The 23608-nt window shown below is 41.3% G+C and overlaps 1 protein-coding gene across 3 annotated transcripts in view; it reads left to right on the forward strand.

Annotated features, from left to right (window-relative positions):
- Window positions 1–23608, forward strand: part of Pbx3 (PBX homeobox 3) — a 189729-nt gene that overhangs the window by 157192 nt on the left and 8929 nt on the right. For all 3 annotated transcript variants that reach the window (XM_040735723.1, XM_040735726.1, XM_040735725.1), the window contains exon 5: window positions 1225–1360. In XM_040735723.1, the coding sequence (XP_040591657.1) occupies window positions 1225–1360 (136 nt within the window). The remainder of the gene's footprint in view (window positions 1–1224; window positions 1361–23608) is intronic.

Raw genomic sequence — 23608 nt, forward strand, 5'->3', positions numbered from 1 at the left:
TGACACGCTTGACAATCTAAGTTGGAGTCCTGGAACTTACATTGTGGAAGGAGAGAACCAACTCCTACAAGTTGTCCTCTGAGTGCCACATGTGTACCTCTACACATATATCATTCATACAAATGCAAATGTGAGTACACTCACATTAAATAAGCAAATGTAAAAATAATTGTTTAAGAAACAGGAAAGCTTAAAACCGCCACAGCTTCCTGTTGCACTTAGACTGAAGCCTAGGATAGCTAGTGAGGTTCACACCCCCTCCTCTTACACGAAGTCAGTCTCCCAGGTTCCCTAACTTTGTGAGCTGCCCTAGCTTCTTCTAGCCCTTTAGACTAAGTTCTTTTGCATCTCAAAGTCCTTTCCCCCTGCCCACTCCTGTTTGTCTCTGCTCTTTGCCTAACTCCCACACATTTCCAGATCTCAGATTGCTGTCCTCAGGGAAATCATTCCTGGGTCTTTAGCATGTGTCCTGCGTTGCTGTTACACATTGTCATTTCACCTCATGCTTTTTCTTTATGTTACTTTGTATGGTCACTGGGATGCAAGCCTACCGACTTTTGTGTCCTTTTTGGGTTAATCTTTGAGATAAGTTAAGCCTATATAGCCTTGGCTGTCCTGGAACTCGCTCTGTAGACCAGGCTGGCCTCAAGCTCAGAGATCTGCCTGCCTCTGCCTCTCAATGCTGGGATTAAAGGTGTTTGCCACCACTGTCCACCTGATTTCTGTATTCTTATTTAATGCCTTCCTACCCTCTTCCTGATCTCCAGGTGCCTGTAAATTCTCTAGAACATGTCTGTTTCATTCCCCGTGTGTTTTCATTTAAAACCTAGAACATATTAAGTCTTTTTTTTTTTTTGAGACAGGATTTCTCTTTATAGCCATAGCTGTCCTGGAACTTCCTCTGTAGACCAGGATGACCTGGAAATCAAGTGATTCACCTCCCTCTGCCTCCTGAGTGCTGGGATTAAAGGCAGGCACTACCACCACCAGACTTACATTAGGTCTTGAATAAAGAATGAGGTGAATTGTACTTCATATTTCTATACTTTTCTGAGTGACACTGTAGCTAGACAGGCCTGGGCCATGCTTCAGAGACTGCCTGGAGTCTTGTGTAGCTCTCATGCTAATGAATTAGAAGCCCCATTTCTTTTGGTCCTAAAGAATTATTCCTTTGGGTAACACTGAGAGTTGTGACTTACTTTCTCCTCCCTGTTTTTGTCATAGACGGAAAAGGCGGAACTTCAGTAAACAGGCCACAGAAATCTTGAATGAGTATTTTTACTCACACCTCAGCAACCCCTACCCCAGTGAAGAAGCCAAAGAGGAGCTGGCCAAGAAATGCAGCATCACAGTGTCACAGGTGAGGGACCATACGGGGCTGTGCTTTCCTGGGATGTGGGACACCTGCTCCTCCAGGGCCTCATCTGATGTCATAGCCAAATGGTCATCTTCAGAGAAGCTATTTTAGAATTTACATATTCCCTCAATTAATTCAAGGAGTCAAAGCTTAGGTAATTTTTTGAAATCAGTAACTGATGAGGAGTGAAGAAGATTCTATCTATCTTCTGGTCTCCAGTGTCAGTCTGCCATGGGGAGAGGCATGATCACTTTCCTATAGGTGTTGAGTAGGCCTAGCTTCCTGACCTAGATGGCTGACCTAAACTGCTTCAACAAAAATCAGTGTATTTGTTGCAAAAGGAAATAAAACTCTTGAGTGAACGCCTCAAGGAACTCAGGGAGCCACTTGTAGGAGGTTGTGCTGTGATGTTGGGATCCTGTGGATTTCTTTCCTTTCTTCCTTCTTACTCAAAGTTGTATTGCAGTTTGAGACATTTCAACAATACACAAATAAAAAAATACACAAATAACTGTATCTTTATATATATACACACACACACTATATATATATGTATATATATACATATATAGTGTGTGTGTGTGTATGTGTGTGTATCAGAGGTTGAAAGCATCATGTTGTTTCTGTGGTGTGGAACCATGAAGATTTCATTTCATATTTTATCTCAAGAAAATTTGCAAATTATCAAGGAATGTTTGAGAATGTTTGCCTGCCTTAGTAAGTCCAATTTTGGGTATGTCATAATTGCTTCATAGTTTCCTTATTGTTGAACTTACAACTTTTTAAAATTAAAAATTTTAAATTACAAAAAAATATATATAGTCTTCTTCAAGGCTGGAAAGATGTCTCAACAGTTGCTGATCTTCTAGAGGATCTGGGTTTAGTTCCCAGCACCCACGGGACTGCTCATAACTATCTGTAACTCCAATCCCAGGGGATCCAATGTCATTTTATGGTCTGTGGGTTCCAGGCAGGCACTTCATGCACAGACATGTATCCAGGCAAAAAATCCATACACATAAAATAATTAGTTAGTTGATTAACTTAAAAATATATATTCCTCCTTTATCCATTGAAAAGCAGTGTATAGACTTGTGATTATTTGCTAAATAATACAGTAATTATTTACATAGAATATATATTTTATTAGATTTTATAAATACTGTGGAGATGATTTCAATATACAGGAGGGTATGTGTAGGTGAAATGCAAATACTAAGCCATTCAAGTAACTGGAGCATCTTCTGATTTTGCTGTTCCCTTGAGGATTCTAGAACCCATCCAGATGTGGTAACTGAATATCAGTAAATATCTAACTGGAATTATCCCTAAAATAAAATTTTATCCAGATTTTCACATTTTTGTTTATAGGTTGCCATGTAAGCTATGCTTTTTTGGAATGAACAGTAATAGTGTACCAGTTTTAGCAAGGTGGAGCTTAAGGAAAAGCTAACTTGCCAGGCATTGGTGGTGCATGCATTTAATCCCAGCACTAGAGAGGCAGAGTTAGGCCAATCTCTGTGAATTCAAGGCCAGCCTGGTCTACAGAGTGAGCTTCAGGACAGCCAGGGTTATACTATGAAACCTTGTCTTGAACACACCCCTCCCCCCAAAAAAAACAAAAAAGAAAAGAAAGAAATGCTAACTCTTCCAAAAGTTCGGTGTTCAGTAGGGACCAATGATCAGAATTCTAAAAAAATATACTCCAGCTACATATTAAATACATTATTCTGTGCCTTAGTTACTGTCCCATTGCTCTGAAGAGATGCCATGGCCGAGGCAACTCTTAGAGAAGAAGGCACTTAATTCAGGGCTTGCTTAGAGTTTTAGAGGGTCAGTCCATGATCATCATGGCAGGAACAGACAGACACAGCACTGGAGCAGCGGCCAAGAGCTTTACACTCTCATCCATAAGCCACAGGTAGGGAGAGAAAGTCTGATCTCTCAAAGCCCATCCCAAGTAACACCTCCATCAACAAAGCCATACCTCCTATTCCTTCTTAAAAGGTTCTATCAACGGGGAACCAAACATTCAAACATGAGCCTGGGGGACCCATTCGCATTCAGACCACCACATCCTGCCATACCACAATTGTATTTCTCCTATACACTTGAACCCAAGACATAAGAAAATCCCCTTTGGATTCTAACGAAGGTCTTCTATTATTGTCTTATGTGATTGTTATTTAAGAGAAAATAACTGGGCATTGGTGGCACACGCCTTTAACCCCAGCACTCAGAAGGCAGAGGTAGTTGGAGCTCTTTGTGTTTGAAGCCAGCCTGGTCTATAGAGCTAGTTCCATGACAGCTGATGCTATTAAACAAGAAACCCTGTCTTGAAAAAAACAAAAGAGAGAGAGAGGGAGAGAAAGGGGAGAAAGAGATAGAGAATATAATAGCCTGAGTTTATACTGATTTTGTTGTGTTGTTGTTTTTTGAGACAGGATCTCATTGTGTAGCCCTGGCTGACCTAGATGTAACTCACTAAGATCTGCTTGCCTCTGCCTCCATTACTGCTAGGATTATAGACTTGGGGCCACCACTCCTTACCGTAGGCTGGATTTTTAAAACAAAAATTTTTAATGTTGTTTCCAGAGCAACTTTGATTTGTAATTAGGATTTCATTCCTTGATTTCCTTTGCTTATTAAATTGTGGTATATTTTGATCCCTGCCCAGTTTCTTTCTTTCTTTCTTTCTTTCTTTCTTTCTTTCTTTCTTTTTTTTTCCTTTTCCTGAGACAGGGTTTCTCTGTATTGTTTTGGAGGCTGTCCTGGACTCACTCTGTAGACCAGGCTGGCCTTGAACTCACAGAGATCTGCCTGCCTCTGCCTCCCGAGTGCTGGGATTAAAGGTGTGCACCACCAATGTCCCGCCCAGTTTCTTTTTAAAATGTTTTATTTAGTGTGTTTTCAGGCTTGTATGTACTGCTGTGTGTGTGGAGATGGGAGAACAACTTTCAGGAGTTGGATTGTAGGGCTAGAACTTGAACCTTCAGGATAGCCAGTTTCAAATGTGATGCAATTGATTTGGATTTCCAGGTACAAAGTTATGTCTAATAGAAAATGCCTCTGTCCAGGCTATGTAGCACTGGCTGCCACTTGAAACCCTGAGTATAATGTGCTAGGTTCCAGGAAAAGAGCAAACCAAAAGTGTTTCAATTTGAGGTGAGTTTTCTGGGGCTTGGGTGTTTGAGTTGCTGATCTTGTTGTTCTGACCAAATAACTGATAGGGACAACGTAAGGGAGGAAGGGCTTATTTTGGCCACAGTTTGAGGATATTGTCCTTCTTGGCAGGGAGGCTTGGTGGTGGGAGCTTGTGGCTGTGGGTTATATTATGTTCACAGTCAGGAAGCAGGGAGAAATGAACTTTGATCCCTGTTGTGTCTTGCTCTTTTAAATTCACTTTGGGACTCTGGGTCATGAATTGGTGCAGTTCATATTCAAGGTGGGCTTTACTCCTCCATTAAACTTCTCTGAAAATGACCTCACAGACAGTCCCTGGTGAGACTCGTAGGTGACTCTAAACCTAGCCAAGCTGAGCATAAAGATTAAACAGCACCGTGCATGTCCCCAAATGCTAATTGAAGGGCTCACATGCTGAGCCAGCTGACAGCCGGCTCTGCTTTCCTGCTTGAATGTTGTGTCCTTTAAGGTGTGTTTCTAAGAACTCCCACCCTTTGTTTGTAACTTCTTAACAGTGTATCTAACACTAGGGAATAGCATACATTGTATCCTTTTCAAAAGCTCTATAATCCAGATTTTTGATAGCTGTAATATGTAGTTCTAGGACATAGCATATACTTGGGAATTAGCAATAAAGGATTTCTTCTGTCAGATTTCACTTCTAAAGCAGACTAGTAGCCCATGTAACAAGTTGTTTAGTTCATTCATTTGCACTTTGGGAAGAATGGAAACAGCATTTTTCAGGACGGCCTGGCCAGGCTGGCATTTGCTGCTACCTCCTGCCCATACCTCCATGTGGAGATCTAGGCATGTGTCCCCACACCTGACTTCTTTTTAACTATGTATTTGTTTATGTGTGGGAGGGGGTGTGGGTGTGCAGTGTGCAACCGCACATGCATGGGTTAGTTCTCTCCACCATGAAGGCTCCAGAACCCATCAAGTACCTTTACCCACTGAACATTTTGCAGGTTCATACCTGGTTTTTGTGTTCTTGTTTTTATTTGGAATGAAATTTTGCTGTCTTTCTTAGGCTGTCCTTGAACTTGTAGATACAGTGATCCTCACACTTCCATCTAGTAGTTGTGGCTACAGATGTTCACCCTCAGACCTGGCCACACCATTTATTTTGCTATAGGTTACATTTTGAAATCCTCCTAGGAATTTTTGAGGAAAGGGTGAAGAGACAGAAATAACATAGAAATGTTCACCTGCCTAAGACAACTCCTGACTTCTCTTCATCATAGACATTCAGCAGTTGGTATGTGTATTCATTCAAATTCACCTACTTCCTGTCTAAAAATTAACTTTCCTGCAAATCCCTTTTCCCATATCTCTGAAGTGGATGAAATGGCTATTCTGTTTAAAACATTGGTTTCTCTTCTTATAGTTTTGAGTTCAAGTTCATGAGAAGTGAAAGCAAATATTAATCTTTTTTCATTTTATATGGGTGTTTTCCTTCACGTGTGTCTGTGTACCATGTGCATACATGGTACCCACACAGGACAGAAGGGGTCATCAGATTCCCCTGAAACTAGAATTACAGACAATTATGAACCACAGGTGGGTGCTGAGAGTCAAACCTGGGTCCTCTGGAAGAGCAGCCAGTGCTTTAACCACTGACCCATCTCTCCAGACCTTAGCAAAGAAATTCTGTTTCAGATCTAACAGATCATCTGTCCTGAAAAGAGAATGGTGTGGTATAAAGCAGAATTATACTGAAACACAGTTATACTCAGACATCAGAGCATACCTTAAAGTATAGAAAACAGATGACAAGAACAATTTTTGATATTGAATATATAGCTGAAATTTTATTATTATTATTTCTGCAAGTACTTTAATAATTAAGAATCAAATAAGAGCCAGGCTTGGTAAACCATACATGCAGTCGCAGTATATGAGGACCTCCTGTAAATTAATAAGGAAAGGGTCATTCAGTCTCTGTACCTTCCCAGCTACAACCAACTTGAAAAGTGGGAAAGGCCTTAGTGATGCCAGAGACTATACAAGTGGTCAATTAAATGAAAACATCCCCATTCTCAATAACAATCAGGAAAACATAACTGAAAAAGTACAGTGACTTAACATTATACTTTGGCAAAAAGTCAGGTCTAACCATGCCAAGGGTTCTAAGCTTGTGTGTAGGGAGTTATCAGAGGACAGGTTATTGTATCCACTTCAGAAATGCCCATTCCAGTCAACCCACAGTTTCATATCTAGATGAAACTGCCCTGGAAAACCTCTCATCTAAAAGAGTATTGCCAGCAACACTGAAGTATCTGAAAACTTGAAGTAGACAGGTGTTCATTTGCCTAGAAAAATGGGTAAACACAGTGAATTCCCATAGTGGTGCCCCTACACCAGTGGGAGGATGAGTTTTAATATGTGTCAGTTCCAGTGTGTCCCAGAAACAACATGTCAAGTGAAAATGTAAATTATAGAATTTACAGAGTGAGGTCAGAAGTGGAGACACACGTGATCAGGTACAACAAGAAGGGAGACTGACAAAAGGAAGAGTTAACTGAGTGGGATCAGGAAGGAATATTCAAAGCACTTCACTGGAATTAACAATGTATGTTTCCATTTGAATGGCGAGTTTGCAGGTACTGACTTAATTAGCATTTATTATGAACCTATGTGTATAGATTAAGAAAGCCAGGCATGGTGGTGTTTCTAGCACTCAGGCAGAAGCAGGTGGATGTCTCTGAGTTAGAGGCTAGGCAGATCTGCACAGTAAGACCTTGCCTTGGAAAAAAAAAAACTCAAGGAAGTCTTTTTCAACTGTTCAACCGGTACTTGACCTTACTTAATAGAACTATGTATAGAGAAAGATTCATACTGGAACGTCCATGTTAATGACAGTCATGACTGCCAAGCCATGGTGCAGATGTCCATACACGGGGAAATGGGGAGTCGGTGTGGTTTATTTGCACTGTGATTCAGCAGTGAAAATGAATGACAGCTCTCTATACCTCCACAATGCTAGAGAATCGTGGTTCTATTCGTAACAAGCTCAGAAACAGGCCCTTAGGTGCTGGAAGTGAGGGCAGCAGGTGCCTTTGGGGGAGTAGTGAGTTGAGAGGGAAGCAACGCTTCCTGATCTGACTATTGGGTCCCTGGGTGTGTTCATGCATGCACCACGACAACAAACCTGCTCTTGAGATTATGTAAGTGTTTGTGGGAAAAATGAAGAGGATAGCAACTTAGAAAACAATAGGTGTAGACGCTATGGAGAAACATCAAAGAGGGAGATCATGGGTTCTGCTTAGTAGGTGAAGGAAGCCACCTCCTGAGAAGTCTTTGTAGAGTTGGAGAGCTGGACACTGTGCAGCTGATGAGGAATACATCAGCAGAGGCCACAGCAGCCTGAGCCAAGGGGAGTCCAAGAAGCCACTAGAGAGTCCATGGTGTCCCCATGGCTGCTAGGCAGTGGGGATGACTGCAGCTTTACTCTGAGTGAGAGGAGAAACAGAAGAGTGACACTGTTGCTTGTGTTCTAACAGGATTGTCATAGTGGCTGTAACTGAAAACATCATGGGGGTGAGTGGAAGCAGACGGCAGTCCACATGCCTCTGTAGTGACCCAGGCAGAAGATGACAGTCACTTAGACCAGAGTGTCAGTGGTGGACATGATGAGCTGGGCGGGGTCTGGATGTACTGTGAGGAGACAGCCTGCAGGGTCTGCTGACATTTTTATCCTGAGCGTCAGGGGGCTATTAAGAACAATGGGGAAAGGTTTGGGAGAGAAGTTTTGGAGAAGAGAGTAAAAATGTCTTCTTGTATGTATTAAGTTTATTTGTGCCATAGCTCTCAAAGCTCACATGTAGAAACATAAATCGATAGGAGAGTGGAGACAAAACCCATAGCCGTCCTCCATAATTCACAGTGGCATGCTGTAATGCAAGTCCTCAGAGTAGAATTCAGCTGGACCAGTGCAGCCTCCTGTTCTGAGGCTCAGTTCAACTGAGAAGCTGGATTCCCTTTCACACAGTAACCCGAAGAGTCACAAAAATCTGTTATTGTGAATTGCACATGCACCAAGACTCATACTTAAGTTGTCACATATTCTTAATTAGTGGAGCATATGTTAATATACTTTTACTTGGAGTAGAGCTAACCCACATGGATTATTGAAGTTACTAAGACACAAAGCCTCCATTGTTCTCCTGATTCTGATTTTGAGTCTATCTTCTATGTTAGGTGTTTTTAGAATGAAAAATGTTAACTTATTCTTCATTGCTATCTTATTGAGAAGTACTGTAACAAAAGGTTGATTTTTTTTTAACAGAAGAGAACCAGAAACAGTAGAGATTAAATGACATTGAATTCATTTCTTCATTCATGCTGTTAGCATATTCCAAAGCCTTTTACGCTCGTTGGTGCACAGAACCTGTCTGTTAACAGTCTAGCACAGACAACACTGCCCTGCTCCTTACAGCTAAGGGGACTGAGGCTCAGAGTGACTTGACAAGGACTGTCACAGGCCTTCATGAGTGGCGGAATTGGGTAGAGATGTGCTATAAAACAGAAAAAAGTGGATTGTTACCTTTTTTTTCCTGCCTATAGCAGTGTGGCTCCTGCATCCCAGGGGCCTAGGCTGGAGTCTGGCTTGTACGTACAAACTGAGCTCTCTGGGGGTTGCATGCTTTCCCTAAGCTGCCATGCAGAAGCTAGGCTAGTTAGTAGTCTGAGGTCTCTTACTCATTAAACTACTTATTCCAAAGCAGTGAATATTCAGTAAGCTAATTAAAATTTGTAAGTAAGATTTCCTTATTAAAAAAATCTATTAAAACAAGAAGAAGACCGTTAAAGTAATTATTAGGGCAGGAAAAAAAAGGTGACTATCAAATTACCATATCTGTTTCAGTTGTCCATAAAGGCCTTTTCAGTTGCTTTGGCAGCAGACACCAGCAGAAATGGATTTCAGCTGGAAGTGTGCTACAGTAGATGGACCAGAAGAAGCTTGGTGGAAAATGGCTGCTCTTTCACAATGTTTTAAAAGATGACAGACTCTCATGTTCTAAAAGCTTTTATTTTGTATCCTAGTGGAGATGAGACTTTCATTAAACAATGTGCGAAGAGTAAAAGAACCAGATGTAAAAATATGAGAGTGCTTTGAATTGTAACACCTAGTGCAGACCAGGGACACCTGCGTGATCTGAGGATGGGCTGTCTACAGTGGGTAGTAGGGCTTGCTCCAGGAATGTCAAGTATGCATATTTTAGACCAGACTTTTCTAAAGGAATCTCTACCACTCCTTGTGATACCCAAACCTAAGAACAGAGGGACTATTCTAGGCCCATGGTAGACTGAAGTGTTTTTTGACATTTTTTACCCTAAAGGAATCTTCATCTGAATGCGGACCTTCCAGTCTTGCCTCATTCACTTCACCCAGCCCACTCCCCTTGCAGACATGTGTTCCCTCCAGTCCCTCTGCATGCTGTCTCTCATCACTGCACCTCACCTTTCTAGTGCCTCACTTCTCTGAGGCTTGTCAGGGCAGTAGGCTAATCTGCAAGTCAGGGTCCCAGCAGAAAACAGATGGCATGCTCAAAATAGAACAATGTGAGACAATTTTAATAAAGTGTCTATTTATAAAACTGTGGGCAGAGTGTAAGAAAACAATGGATGATGTTGGCAGTTGGTTCTGTTGATGCCTCATAGCCCCCAAGAGATACAGGAAGGGTTGCCAGAACCTAGAAAGGATGTTACATGAGGAAACCAGCAACAAGCTCTGAGAAGAGGCAGCTTTACTGCTAGGATGCCAGGGGCTAGATACTGTGGCCTCATTTCCCTTCCTTTCTCTCATCTCCTACCAGCCTGCAGCAACTGGCAAGCCTGAGGCAGAGGGCAGCCTCAGGGCCCACAGCAGGGGGTAGAGCCAAAGGTAGGAGTGATCAGAAAATAGATGGTGTAGCCTAAGGGCAAAGACCCAGATCAGCACAGGATGCATGCCCAGGGCCCCTGGCGTCCCTCTGTGTGATTCTGTGATGCTCCCTCCCAGAAGTCTTCTCCAAAGGTGCCCTTGGCTGCCTTTTTCTTTTCTACTGGCTGCTTCTCTGTCCCGACTCACCTATCAGCTGTGCCCAGACACACTGAGAAGGGACTTACTTCCTGCTGACAGCACCAGGAAAGGCCTCAGTAGGAAACAATGGCATGGATTCTGAGCAAAGAAAGCTCTATCATGGTAAGGCTGGTCTGTCCAGTGGCCATAGCCAATTTTATCCTGAGGAGGTGATGTTCTAGGAACCAAGATTGCTGACTCCAAAGTCTCAGGCCAGCCTGGACTGTAACCCCCACTCCTCTGCGCTTACCATCCCTGCGGCCTTGAGTGATTCTTTGTCCTCCACCTGCTTTCTCCATGTGTGTGATTGTGCTAGAAATAGAATTATGGGTGTTCCAGAGAGAAAATACTTAAAAGTCACCTGTAGGTGGCCATCAGAGTCAGAAGATATAAGTAGCAAGTATGTGTGTGTTTCTCTTCTCTACCCACAAGAACCATGGAAAAACAATTCACTGGTTTCTGCCCCTTCAGTGCTAGCTTTCCTTGATACCAGTTTATGCCCTCCCTTGCCTATTCTCATAGCTCCTTTTCCTCTACAGCTTTGCCATAATTACTTCTAAGTATTGAGCCATTCAGTGCTGTTCACTTAGAGATGGTAAATTCCATGTTGGTAGGAAACCGCTTGTCTTATTCAGTGCTGTAAGAATAGATGCCTAGCAGCACCCAACCCAGACACGAAACGCTTGCTGTGTAAGTGGCATAAGATGGTAGATGCGATGTTGGAAAGCCAAAATTGAGCCTGCCAGGGGAGGGCCTGCACTTGTGCTTTAGATGTCTTATTTGTATCTATTAATTAACTTACTCAATAGTGTCCAACTAGCAACTTCAGAATCATTGAACAGTGTTCTAAGTTATGATACAGAGATCCTGACCTATGGAGCTCACATTCTAATTAGGAAAAGAGAGCTATATGTCTGTACATATATGCACACATGCATGAACACATTCAGGTTTATATGTAAGTATATTGATATGACCCATATTAATATAGTTCATGCAATTGTCTGAAATATATAACATAATATCAAATAAAAAGATTGTAATTATTAGGCTATATGTGTATAATCTTATGCAGTGTTAAGTGCTAGCCCATAGAATGAGTGCTAATCTGAAGAAATGTATAATGCGATTTGCAAAAAATAATTCTAGCACCATCATTGAATATCTATCTATCTATCTATCTATCTATCTATCTATTTTTCTGGGTGTTTTGTTTGTTTGGTTTAGTTTTAGTTTGGTTTTTCTGTGTAACAGCCCCAGCTGCCCTGGAGCTAGCTCTGTAGACCAGACTGGCCTTGAACTCGCAAAGATCTGCCTGCTGAATGCTAGTATTAAAGGTGTGTGCCACTATCACTGGGCAAAATTTACTTATTTATTTAATTTGTATGAGTGCTCTATCTCCATGAACGCCAAAAGAGAGTATCAGACCCCACTATAGATGGTTGTGAGCCACCACGTGGTTGCTAAGAATTGAACTCAGGTCTGCTGGAAGAACAGCCTGTGCTCTTAGCTGCTGCTGAGCTGTCTCTCCAGCCCTGCATATCAATTTAAATGTAATAATTGAGTGCTTTACAAATCATATGGCAGATTCCAGACCCCAAATTCAGGAAAAACTGTAGTTCCACACAGAATAAATAAATAGTAATCCATGCTAAGCAGTCAAAACAAAGGCATCCAGAGGGAAAATAAGACTGTGCTAAAAAGCAACACTTACACCATCCACTAACTTAACTGAGTAATAAAGCTGTGACAGGGAGGGCCGGCATTGTCAAAGATGATTTACAGGAAATGTCAACTGAGAATTCCATACCTGCCAAACGTGCTTTTTGATAGAAGTCAAAGGGTTTTTTTTATCAAAAATTGAAAGAATTTGTCTTTCTCTTTCTCTTTAAAAAAATATAAGCAATTCCTCGTAGAAAAATAAAAAGATTTCAGACAGGACGGCAGATATAAGAAACAGTAAGCAGAGGGCAGCTGTGTGAGTTTGACTCAAAATCTATTGTATAAGGATACTAATGCCCTATTTATTTATACCATGCATAGAATTAAAATATATGATGATAATGCCTTATAGGTGATGGAGGGGGATATTTTAAGGCTTTTACATTTTTCTGGAAAATACCAACTAATAAAGTGCCAGTTAATGTTAAACTTTAGTAGTCAAGAAAGTGAAATCTTTAGTAACTTCAAGAGTGCCCAAGGGCTATGTAATTTTTCAAATAAATAGCAAGGGCATATGGAGTAAAAACTAATCTAAAGAGGATTAAAAGGGGACAGGATGCAGAGTAAGGGAAACAAATTAGAAGTACTTATGGGATGATAGGGTTCCCAAATATATCAATAATCATACTAATATCAGATAGTCTAAATAAACAAAAATATAGTCAAATAGGATATAAAATGAAAATTATGTATTCTCTAAGAGACATACTTAAAATATACAGACATGGGAAAAACAATAGTAGTAACCTAAAAAATATATAGCAGGCAAGCAATAGCCAACAGAAAGCAATACCAGATTCAAAATACTTCAAGACAAAAGGTTTTACTGGCGATACAAAATAATGTCATGATAGCAGTTCTACTTTTATGAGTACCCAATAATATCAACTCAGAACCATAAGGCCAAAACTTCAGTAATTTCAAAGAAAAATTAAAACCCAAAAATCACAGCAAGAGAATTCCATATCTTTCTGTTGCTGAGCAGCAGATAGACATACATGCACATTTCAACATGCGTTTTAAGCGTTAGTGTACTTAAGAGTGATGGAGAGACCTGTGAGTGTGCAGATTCCAGGACACTGTAAGTGCTGAACCAAAGGGTCTGCAATGGTCTGACCTCTGTAGACTCTAGTTTAATACTGATGTTGATGGTCCTGGGACATTTTAATATCACACACAGGGAAGATTTGAACACAAGTTTTCAGTTTCCAATAATTACAGAATATATATGTATGTCAGTATTTTTACATTTTAGAAACTAGCTATATAATCTGGGCTAATGAAGCACCTCTAATATATATTATTTTTTTCCTTATTTATTTATTAATTTATTTAGGCTTTGGGGGAAGGGGCAGAGTCTCAGGTAGCCCAGGCTGACCTGGAGTTTGCTGTGAAAGTCTTCATCTTACATCCACCCCTGTGAATACCAGAACAACAGTTGTGTTTTACCATGTGTGGCTTCTTAGTACATTCTGAACAAGTTAAAGCAGAGTGTGCTTTCTAACTATAGCAGAATTAAAATAGACATCAGTAATAAAAAAGACACTAGAAAAGTTATGTACATCTGGAATTTAACCAGTAGCTTTAGTAATCTCTGGGTTAATGCAGGATCTACAGTGGAAATTTGAAAACATTTTAATTAAATGATAGTGGAAATAGTTAATATCCAAATTTCACTGCCTTTTCCTAAGGCCTTGCTTAGAAATAAATGTATAAATTTAAATATATATGTATGTAGAATATGTATGCATAGATGTATGGTGTCTATGTGTATGTATTTTGTACTTACATACACACAAATGGCTGGAAGTAAATGATAGGAAATCATCTTGGAATGTTAAGGGACACTAACATGAGACCAAGGAAGAAGGAAATAGTAAAAATAAGTGTAGCGATGACCATAATTGGAGAAAAATAGACCATATCCTACCCAAACCAAGCAAGCACTGCTTATTTGAAAAGTCTGTCTGCTGGGTTTGGAGAGATGGCTCATGGTTAAGAGTATACACTATTCTTTGTTTTTGTTTTTCAAGGCAGGGTTTCTCTGTATGGCTTTGGAGCCTGTCCTGGAAATCACTCTGTAGACCAGGCTGGCCTCAAACTCACAGAGATCCCCCTGCCTCTGCCTCCTGAGTGCTGAGGTTAAAGGTGTGCGCCACCAATGCCCTGCCACACGATTATTGTAGAAGGCCTGAGTTCAGTTCCCCATAATCATATGTGGCAGCTTGCAATGGCTTGTAGCTCCAGCTCTGAGGCATCCAGTGCCTTTGGCCTTCGTGGTCATCTGCATTCATGTGCACATACCCACACAGAGAAACATACACATGCAGGTAAACACTTGAATGTTCAGTCTTTTAGTGTTCAGCACGAGTCACATGTGCTTGCAATTTTCATTCTTGGAAATGGAATGAAAAGGCAACTGTCAGTAGAAATGGGAGCCCAAAGGAGGACGTGAGTGGACAGACCTGTTCTGAGCTCAGCGTGGCACGGTTTGTTTGTGTACTCCGTCATTTACTAGTTGCATGCCTGGAAAAGTTATTACGACTCTACGTCTCTCTTTTCTTGTTTATAAAATAGGGAAAATAATAAAACCTACCTCATTTGATTGTTAGGAGGGTTGGTAGCCACGTATAGAGTGCTCAGCATGGGACTGGACACTTAGGAAGCCTTTGTAAATGTTTATGCTTGGTACTACAAGATGATATGTGGTGACCAGCAGAATGAGGATGTAGTTAAGACTGCATACAAGAGGACAAAGCAATGGTAAGAGGGCTGCTTTGGGGAACCATGAGATGTGTGGGTGAGTGGTCTGGCTGTAGATGAGTCCAAAAGTGAACTCACTGGCAAAACCTGTTAATGGCCTGAGCTTGTGATCTGCACTGGGAAATCTCAGAGCCCAGGGGTAGAAAGTGGTTTTTAAAAAACTAATGGTGTTCCTGACTGAAACCATGTCAGGTGACAATAGAAGACCTAAAGAGGGACAATCTAGAGTGGTAATTTTCCTTTTCTCATGTCTCATTCAATTCGTTAATCTATTGCCCTGCAGGTACACCACCAGCTCCTTGCTGAAACAGATTCATCTGAGTTACTCATAGCCTGTAATGGACAATAGCAGTGCCCTTTCATATCATACATTTTGAGAATATCTACAGTTCAACTGTGTATCCAAATGCAGTCAGTAGAGCAAATGCAGTAGAATTTCAGGCCAAGCTGCCCACTGTCTAGTAGTACCAGGACCTAGAGTGGGCTGTTTAATCCAGTCAAGCTTTATGTGTAAGCTAAGAGTGCTGATGTCTCTTTGTGAGATTCAGTGCTCATTGAGATCATCTATGTAGATTACACTATAGAGTAGTGTGTCATGAGTACCCTGTCAATGCTACATTAGTATTCATTCAGCCAGCAGTTGGGAGTGGAAGCTGATCATTTGGAACAGAAGCTGGAGATTCTGACCTCCAACAAATCAGGATACTAACCCCAACACCTAGCCCCCAAGTTCTCACCAACTCCAAAAATATCCACCCAGGATGAGGAAGGAATGTGTCTGTTCTTAGACTCTCACAGGCCTAGCCCTGCTATATTCTTTACTCTTTCAATGCATGTGATGTGGTCTTGGTGAGATATATTCATGTATGTTCAAGGACAGGATTCCTTTTGAGACTAGATCTCCCCCTTTTAAAGGAAGTCAGTCAGGGGCCAGTGTTTCTAGTGTGGGGGAAGCCCTAGGTTGACCTCTAGCATTGTAAGAAATAATAATAAAGAGAAGGAATAAAAGTCAATGTCATTTTTTTCTGGATTTTTCAAAAGAAACTGGCAGGTGTGTGGTAGACAGTGTTGGTAGAAGAAACAATATTTGACTAGCACTTTTATATAGGACTGGATAAAATTTTATGTTTTCATTTACTAGCATTAGATTTATATGAAACATCTCAGGGTAAAAATCTGCCCTGTTATTATTTAAGTACCTTTGTGTTTGGATTCTGGGATGCTGTGCTACCCAGTGATGGTTCTACAACTGAGAGCAATTCTGTAGCTGTGATGCCCCGTTGTGAGATGTCATGGCTTCTCTAGAGCCTAGGAAGGAAACCAGGGAGTGTTTACCTAACCTAGTTTTATTTTTAGAAGTGGGAGAAACGATTTTCTTTGAGGGAGGGAAAGAGAAGCAATCTTAAAGGACATGCCATCTGTGGAAGTTGCTCTCAGCATGTGTTCTAGGAAGATGAGCGGTGTCATTCTCTGTGCACTGTGGCCGCAAGGCTGATGGTTTATAGACTCGTAGTTGAGCCTCTTTGTAAACGTCACGAGTGGTTATCAGTCTATCATGGGTAGAGAAGGAAGGGCAAAGCCAAACTGTAATCTTATCGCACATTATGGCAATACAATTTTTCCCAGCTCCAAACAAATAAACAAATACTGTACTTGACAAGAAGATCTGCTTTAAGTAACTTCACATAATGTGGGAGCAGAAACTCAAGTTTTTTGGTTCTCCTGTTAGAAGTGCACTGTATTCCAAAAGTTGGTTTTCAAGACAGTTATTATAAATTTGGACCTTGCTTTCTAAAATGGAAATTTAAAAGAATTGAATTATTAGTCTAATCCATATTTTAACCCCAAAGGGTTTTGTGCTAGAAAACATGAGTGGGTATCATGGCCCCTCTTGTAGCCCAAGACAGGTGAGCCTTAACTCTCGACTGGCCCATAGTCATGTAGACAGGAATTTGCAGAACTGGGATGGCTCTGGTTAGCTCTCAGGCCCATTTATCTGGGTGTTCTCTTGAGCCTCTGGGGACCCATACTATGTGTCTGTCCAGGCTTTCTGCCCTTCAGAAGCTACCAGATGCCTGCCTTGCGGGGCAGAGGAGTTAATAAGGTGAGGGTTCGTGTTTACCAACACATTTACTTTAAAAGCTCAGCAGACTTGCTTTCTATCATTCATTTAAAACTGAGCTCCAGCATGGGGGTGAGAACATATAGATTAGGGAGAAACTCTTTGATAGAGGTAAAACATTAACCATGCAGATACACTGCCATGTTCCATTTTACACAGCTTTCCATTTCAGCATCCCATAATGTTCGTTTAATTAGGCACACTACATAAAGCATGCGTCACAAGTAAACATGAGGAGACATAGTGGCAAGTTTGTCAAGAGCTGTGCTCCATAAATTTTCAGTTTGTTAATTTTGGTAGTGATGCTTCCATGTTAACCAACTCCTCTCCCTGATGAAGTCTGTGCAGAAGCCCTGTGAAGGAAGAGCTAGCACATTGTACTTGTGCCAAGGAAGTCTTTAAGTTTTCTCCTTTATTTAACATTATTAACATGATAAATAAATGTGATAGAACTGGTAATATAAGATACAATTAAAACCAGCTGATAAGTTGCCTGTTGGTGACTGTATAGAAATTATAAATGAGTTAGTTTTTTATTTTAACATAGATTTTTTTTTTTTTTACGAGACAGGGTTTCTCTGTATTGTTTTGGAGGCTGTTGGTCCAGCCCGGCCTTGAACTCACAGAGATCTGCCTGCCTCTGCCTCCCGAGTGCTGGGATTAAAGGCGTGCGCCACCACCGCCCGGCAGATTTTTCTTTTCTTAAACACAAAACTGTTGGGAAATTTTTTTTCTTTTGGGGTTTTTTTTCGAGACAGGGTTTCTCTGTATTGCTTTGGAGACTGTCCTGGAACTAGCTCTTGTAGACCAGGCTGGCCTCGAACTCAGAGATCCACCTGCCTCTGCCTCCCAAGTTCTGGGATTAAGGGCGTGCACCACCAACGTCCGGCATGTTGGGAAATTTTAATGGCTTGAGATTTACAAGCTGGTTTTAATTTTGTATTCAGAATTCTTAGACCTGCTACTTGAAACCTCTCTCAAACAAGGAATAAGAGTTGATTCTTCCTGTAGCCCTGAGGAGAGCAAAAAAAAAAAACAACTCATAAGTGTGTGACTTTTCAGTGGTATGTACTTATTATCACTATGTTGCCTAGACTGGTCTTTACTACATAGGCTCAAGCAGTCCTCTTACCTCAATGTCCCATGTGCTGATACTACAGCCATGTACTACCGTGTTCAGCTCTCAATAGTTGCTTTGGAAAGCAAAGCTGCATAATGCCATTTCTGTTGACAATGAAGTGAAGACAGAATGGTGATTGTCCATTGACACGGCTGTCTTGGTGCATATGCTACCACCCCACACTACCATGTTTGTTCAGGATGCCAGATAGAAGTGCTTTAGGGACTTCTTATCTGTTAAGGAATATGTGCCAACAAAGTCTACCCTTATCATGACCACTCTTTAGTGGTTTGGATGATACTTTCTGCCTGTGCATGAATACAGGTCTATGCATGTGTGCAGCTATATCTGTGTATTTTCACACACAAAACTTCATATTGTTTGAAAGGGAAAATTAACTTTCCCCTATTTGCAGTATATTATAGTGCCGTGTCAATAAGTATTTCTCTTCAACATGATCTGTAATCAATGATTGTTTTCCATCATACAGGTTCCTATAAATTTTATCCTTTTGTCATTGCTATTATTGTTATTGTAAGTAGGAGTGTGGTATATATCTGTACAAGTATCTCTAAATTCCTCAAGATAAGTTCTTATAATAAGGTTGGTCTAAGGATATATATTTTTTGTTGGCATAGTCTCTGGAAAAGTTATGCTAACTAATAAGTCATACACGTACACACACAACTTGTTTTTTTTACTCAGAACATCTTTGATTTCCTGGAGCTGACCGATTTGTTCTTGGTCTAGCTGCAATGCTCTCTGTGTCCCATGGGAATGGTTACCCCAAGTGTGTCCCATGCTTACAGTGAAGAAGGCCTTCTCCAGGCATACCCTGCCCTAAGGTTTCACTACTATGGTCACAAGAGAGATTAGTTCCTAGCCAGATTAGCCCAGCCACTTCAGGCAGCATTCTCCAGGGAGGCCCTGGTGCTCTGAGCAGCAGCTGAGGATGCTCCCGTGGGCACCCATGCAGAGGTTTAAACCGTCACTGGTGGGTGTTTGTATGAGTGTGTGTTCTCCTTCCTCACACCCAGCTCCTTAAGGCGCTGCAGGAGGCTTCATGTCACTGGTCTTTTTCTTCCTCCCATCTCTCATCCCCTTTTTCCCACTTTCTGAAAGAAAGAATAATTGGCCCAGTACTTCAGAGTCTTTTGCCCCAAAGTAGGAGACCCTTTTTGGTCCTCAGAAAGGGATAATGTGAAGTATATTGGTAATAACCTATGCTTCATTTCTGATCAAGAAATTAATGTATAATAAACTTTACATTTATTGTTCAAAATAAGTACCTTTATTTGCCAAAATAAGTATTTGTATTGCTTTGACCAATTTTAGATTAAGTGCAGTGACAGCTTAATCCAGAAGGAAATATCAAACATGTATAGCCTTATAATTATAAGAAATAAAAACAATTTAAATGTTTAAATTTCCATATATTTCATATGCTGAGCATAAAAGTATATTGCATTAGGATAATATGGGAGAGAAATAAAATGGAAATATACTTTTAGAACAAAAAAAGAATGTAAAATTCTGAACCTCAAAAAGCAAGCTTATGTGTTTTAATGTGGATAGTGGTGTTGAATTGCTGTGCTATTGTATTTGGCTACACTTTAAAGAGTAGTGTTGCAGTTTTATTTTGAAATGTCAATATTTATGACATACTGAATAACATTGTTTATAACTCTAAGACTTATAATGAAAAATTGTAGGTGCCAACTTTAAAAATGTGCAAGGAATAAAAAATGTGTGAGAAGTACATGATTTTTCAAAATTACTTCAGGGAGGATTCCAGCAAATGCCCATAGACCCTCAGCGCTAAAGAGGCCAGCTCCAGCTGCCCTCACCATCAGCCATTACATTGCAGACCCTGGGGCTGCAGCAGTGTGATGCCGTCTAGGCACACTGGCAGGCTCTTCCTGTCCCTTCCTCAACCACAGCTACCCCACCTGCAGGGATCTTGGCTGTCACATGTCCCAGTGCCTCTCCCTCCCTCACCCAAAATGCTACTTACTCCTTAATTGTCCTCTCAGATCTTGCCTCTTCCAGAAACACTCCTAGATGCTCCCAGCCTCTTCCCTTAGAATGGCCTTTCCTAAGAAGGGTTAAAGAAGTTACTACTCCCTAAGGTATGGGGAGAGGAGGCCAACTTGCACTGTGGCTGTTGGTGTTGGTGTGAGTTTGTGGGGGATTTGCCACTGAAATTAGGAGCCTTCATAAAACTGCTGAGGAGTGGGGCAAAGCCAAGGCCCACTTCAGCTTCTTCCCTACTGAAGAAGTATCCTCTAATTTCTCAGACCTGCTAGGACATCTCTGTGGCTCAGTGTGACCTCATTGCCATCTTTCAAGTTTTGCTAATTGTTCTGAGGGCTTGCCATTGCTTTCACGACCATATTGTAAAGTTAGACTGAAGCCACATAGTTACTTCTTAATCTCCCCCACAGCACTTAGGGCAATACTGACTATAACATCCTCAGTAAACATCCTCAGAAAATGCTGATGGGAAGTCCTGGGTTGAATTCTGGATCCATCACATTTTGCTGTGTAATTTGGGGCAGCTTTTGAGTAGTCTGGTTTTGTTATTCCTTCACTGACAAAACATGGATGATATAATAGCTAATAGTGATCAGATAATGCCTGTGCCTAGACTGCCAACACGCCCAACTGTTTCTGCGAGGAGGGTGTGTTATTATCATGCTCATTTTATATCAGAGGGGACTCGACTTGTCAAAAGTCATTCAGCTTGTGAGTGACATAATGTGGATTTGAAAACATAGTGTGAGCCTTAACCATTTAGCCTTCATATGATCATACCTGCATTTGAACTGACTATCTGAGTTGAAAGTTCATAGTGAGGGTGGGGTTGGGGAAGCCTCATCAGGTAGGTGAAAAGCTTTCCAGCCAATAAATCACTGTGGGATTTCCTGTTGTTTTGATGCCAGGTATTGAACCCAGGGCCTTGCTCATGGCACCATTGAGCTATGGGTCCAACCCAAAAGCAGCTTTGGTTTTTAAAGTGGTGATCTGCAGGATGTAGGTAGGGGACATGCATGGTCATGGCATGCGGAAGAGACTGGAAGCTTTTCCTGTCACTTCTTGGCCTGGGAGAAAAGTTCCAGAGAAATTTAGCAACCCACACAATGTACCCTTCCCTCTGCTCTGACTTCCAGAGGTTCCATCTGGGGCTGGGTATACTGGGGTCAACAGGAGGGTGATTGTGTTTTTATACTCATTTTTAATTCATCTTAAAATTCTTGCCTGGCCCTTTGGCCCCCTCACAGCCAGGGCTGTGGATCTTTGATGTGAGTCTCAGACGGGAAACACAGGACAGCATATTCCATTCCCCTTTACCAATTTCCTGCCTATTTCCACTGTGGACCGATACACAGACCATCACAGTTCAGCTGGCTGGCAGGCGGTCCTTAGCGACCCATTCTGCAGCCTGGCCCTGTCGTGAGCACTGCTGCAAAAGGGTCTGTGCCCTGTAACTTTTGTGCTTCCCACTGAGCAACCACGGGCCTTCTGCCAGTAATTGTATCCATTTAAAAGATGAAAACCGCTCCAGAATTTAGGTGTCAATTTCTGTATTAATTACGCTGTTCTCGGTTGTGTTGTGTGAACTTACTGATTACCACAGTACCCAAATCCGTGATATCAGAATGTGTGTGATGTGCATATTTTAATTTGAGAAATAGTCTAACATTTCTGGATATTCATTTAGATGTGGTTATGCAGGTTAAACATAACGTATGATCACTGCTTCTTTCATTGCTTCCAATTAAACCTTGCTTGTTAGTTTAACCTCTAGGTAATCCCATCAAACAATTGATGTCAAGGAAACACTGCCCACAGTAGCTGCAGATGAGTGGCCATTAATTTTAATTGCCTTGATATTAAAGATTAAGAAGTATTGGGACTGGCAGAATGGAAACGATCTGATGTCAAGCAAACCCACTTGCTAAAGCTTCCCCAGGCTGCTGGTGATATTAAAATTTTACTGTGAGAATTAAATAAACCTTTATTAGTGATGACTGTTGTTTGATTGGTCCAGGGGTGTGCATAAACAGAGGATTCTTACATATCCAGAGATGAGGCCTTCCATGGTAGAGATTCCTCAATTATGAAACTGTTAATAAAGCTGTAATCTGATTTTCTAGGCTAGGTTTCATTAATGTATTATAGCTTCTCTGATTGTCAAGGTAATATTAACTACAAAGTACTGAATCCAACAGAGAATTGTTGAGAAGGAGAGAATTCTAAAATGGGCCTTTGTTGCTAAATTCAGAGTTGGGGAATTTTCATTAATTATTCTTAAGAAATACCAAATTCCCCCTTAACCAGGACTGTCTCCCTTTGCACTGTAAACAATATATTCAATAGTTAACTCTTTCTAAGGCCTAACAGGCCAACTCAGGAAAGCCAGAGGGGCTGTTCTGTATGAAGGCAGCATGTGCATACCAGCTGGAGATGCACCTCCTGAGCTGAGGCTAGGGACTGTGGAAAGTTCTAGAGGATTTGATTTAACAAGTGGCACCAGAACTTGAACCTTTGGGTTCTATTTCTGTCTTGATTCTTTGGAGCCTGTGTTGGGTTGGTTAGTTGGCTTTTGGATTTGTGGCCAGCAGCTTTCCTCTGTTCCTCCCTCCCTCCCTTTCCCTTCCTTTCTTTCTGACAGAGTCTAATGCATTGAAGTTTGACCTTGAACTTGATATGTAGCTAAGGATAACTTCCAGTCTTCTTGACTCTACCTCCAGAATGCAAGGATTATAGGTATGCACCACCACGCCTGGTTTGTGTGGTGCTGTGGATGAAACCTGGGGTTCTGTTTATGCCAGGCAATACCACTACCAAACCTACACCCCATACCCACTTTTCTGTTTTTAGAATGACATAATTTGGGGTTGGAGAGATGAGTTAGTGGCTTAGAACTCTTGTTGCTCTTGTAGAGAACCCAGGCTCAATTCCTAGTACCTAGAACATCTAACTCCTGTTCCAAGGGATCTGATACCAGCCTTCTCAAGCTCTTGCACACGTGTGGTGCACATAAACACATACAGGTATACATACATACATATAAAATAAATCTTTAGAATGACATAGTTCTGCTGTGGGAAGGGATCAAAAGGCTCACAGATACTGGTTCTTCCCACATAGAAATCCCTCTTAAGCCCCTGTCTCCTGCTTCAGGCCTGAACCCCTGAACAGAGTTATCTTTTCTCTCTTTCCTCTGAGCGCCAGCTTGTCTGGACAGATTCTGTACCTGTTCCTTTTCCTGAA

Source organism: Mesocricetus auratus, unplaced genomic scaffold, assembly GCF_017639785.1.
Source record: "Mesocricetus auratus isolate SY011 unplaced genomic scaffold, BCM_Maur_2.0 Super-Scaffold_100047, whole genome shotgun sequence".
Lineage (NCBI taxonomy): Eukaryota > Metazoa > Chordata > Mammalia > Rodentia > Cricetidae > Mesocricetus > Mesocricetus auratus.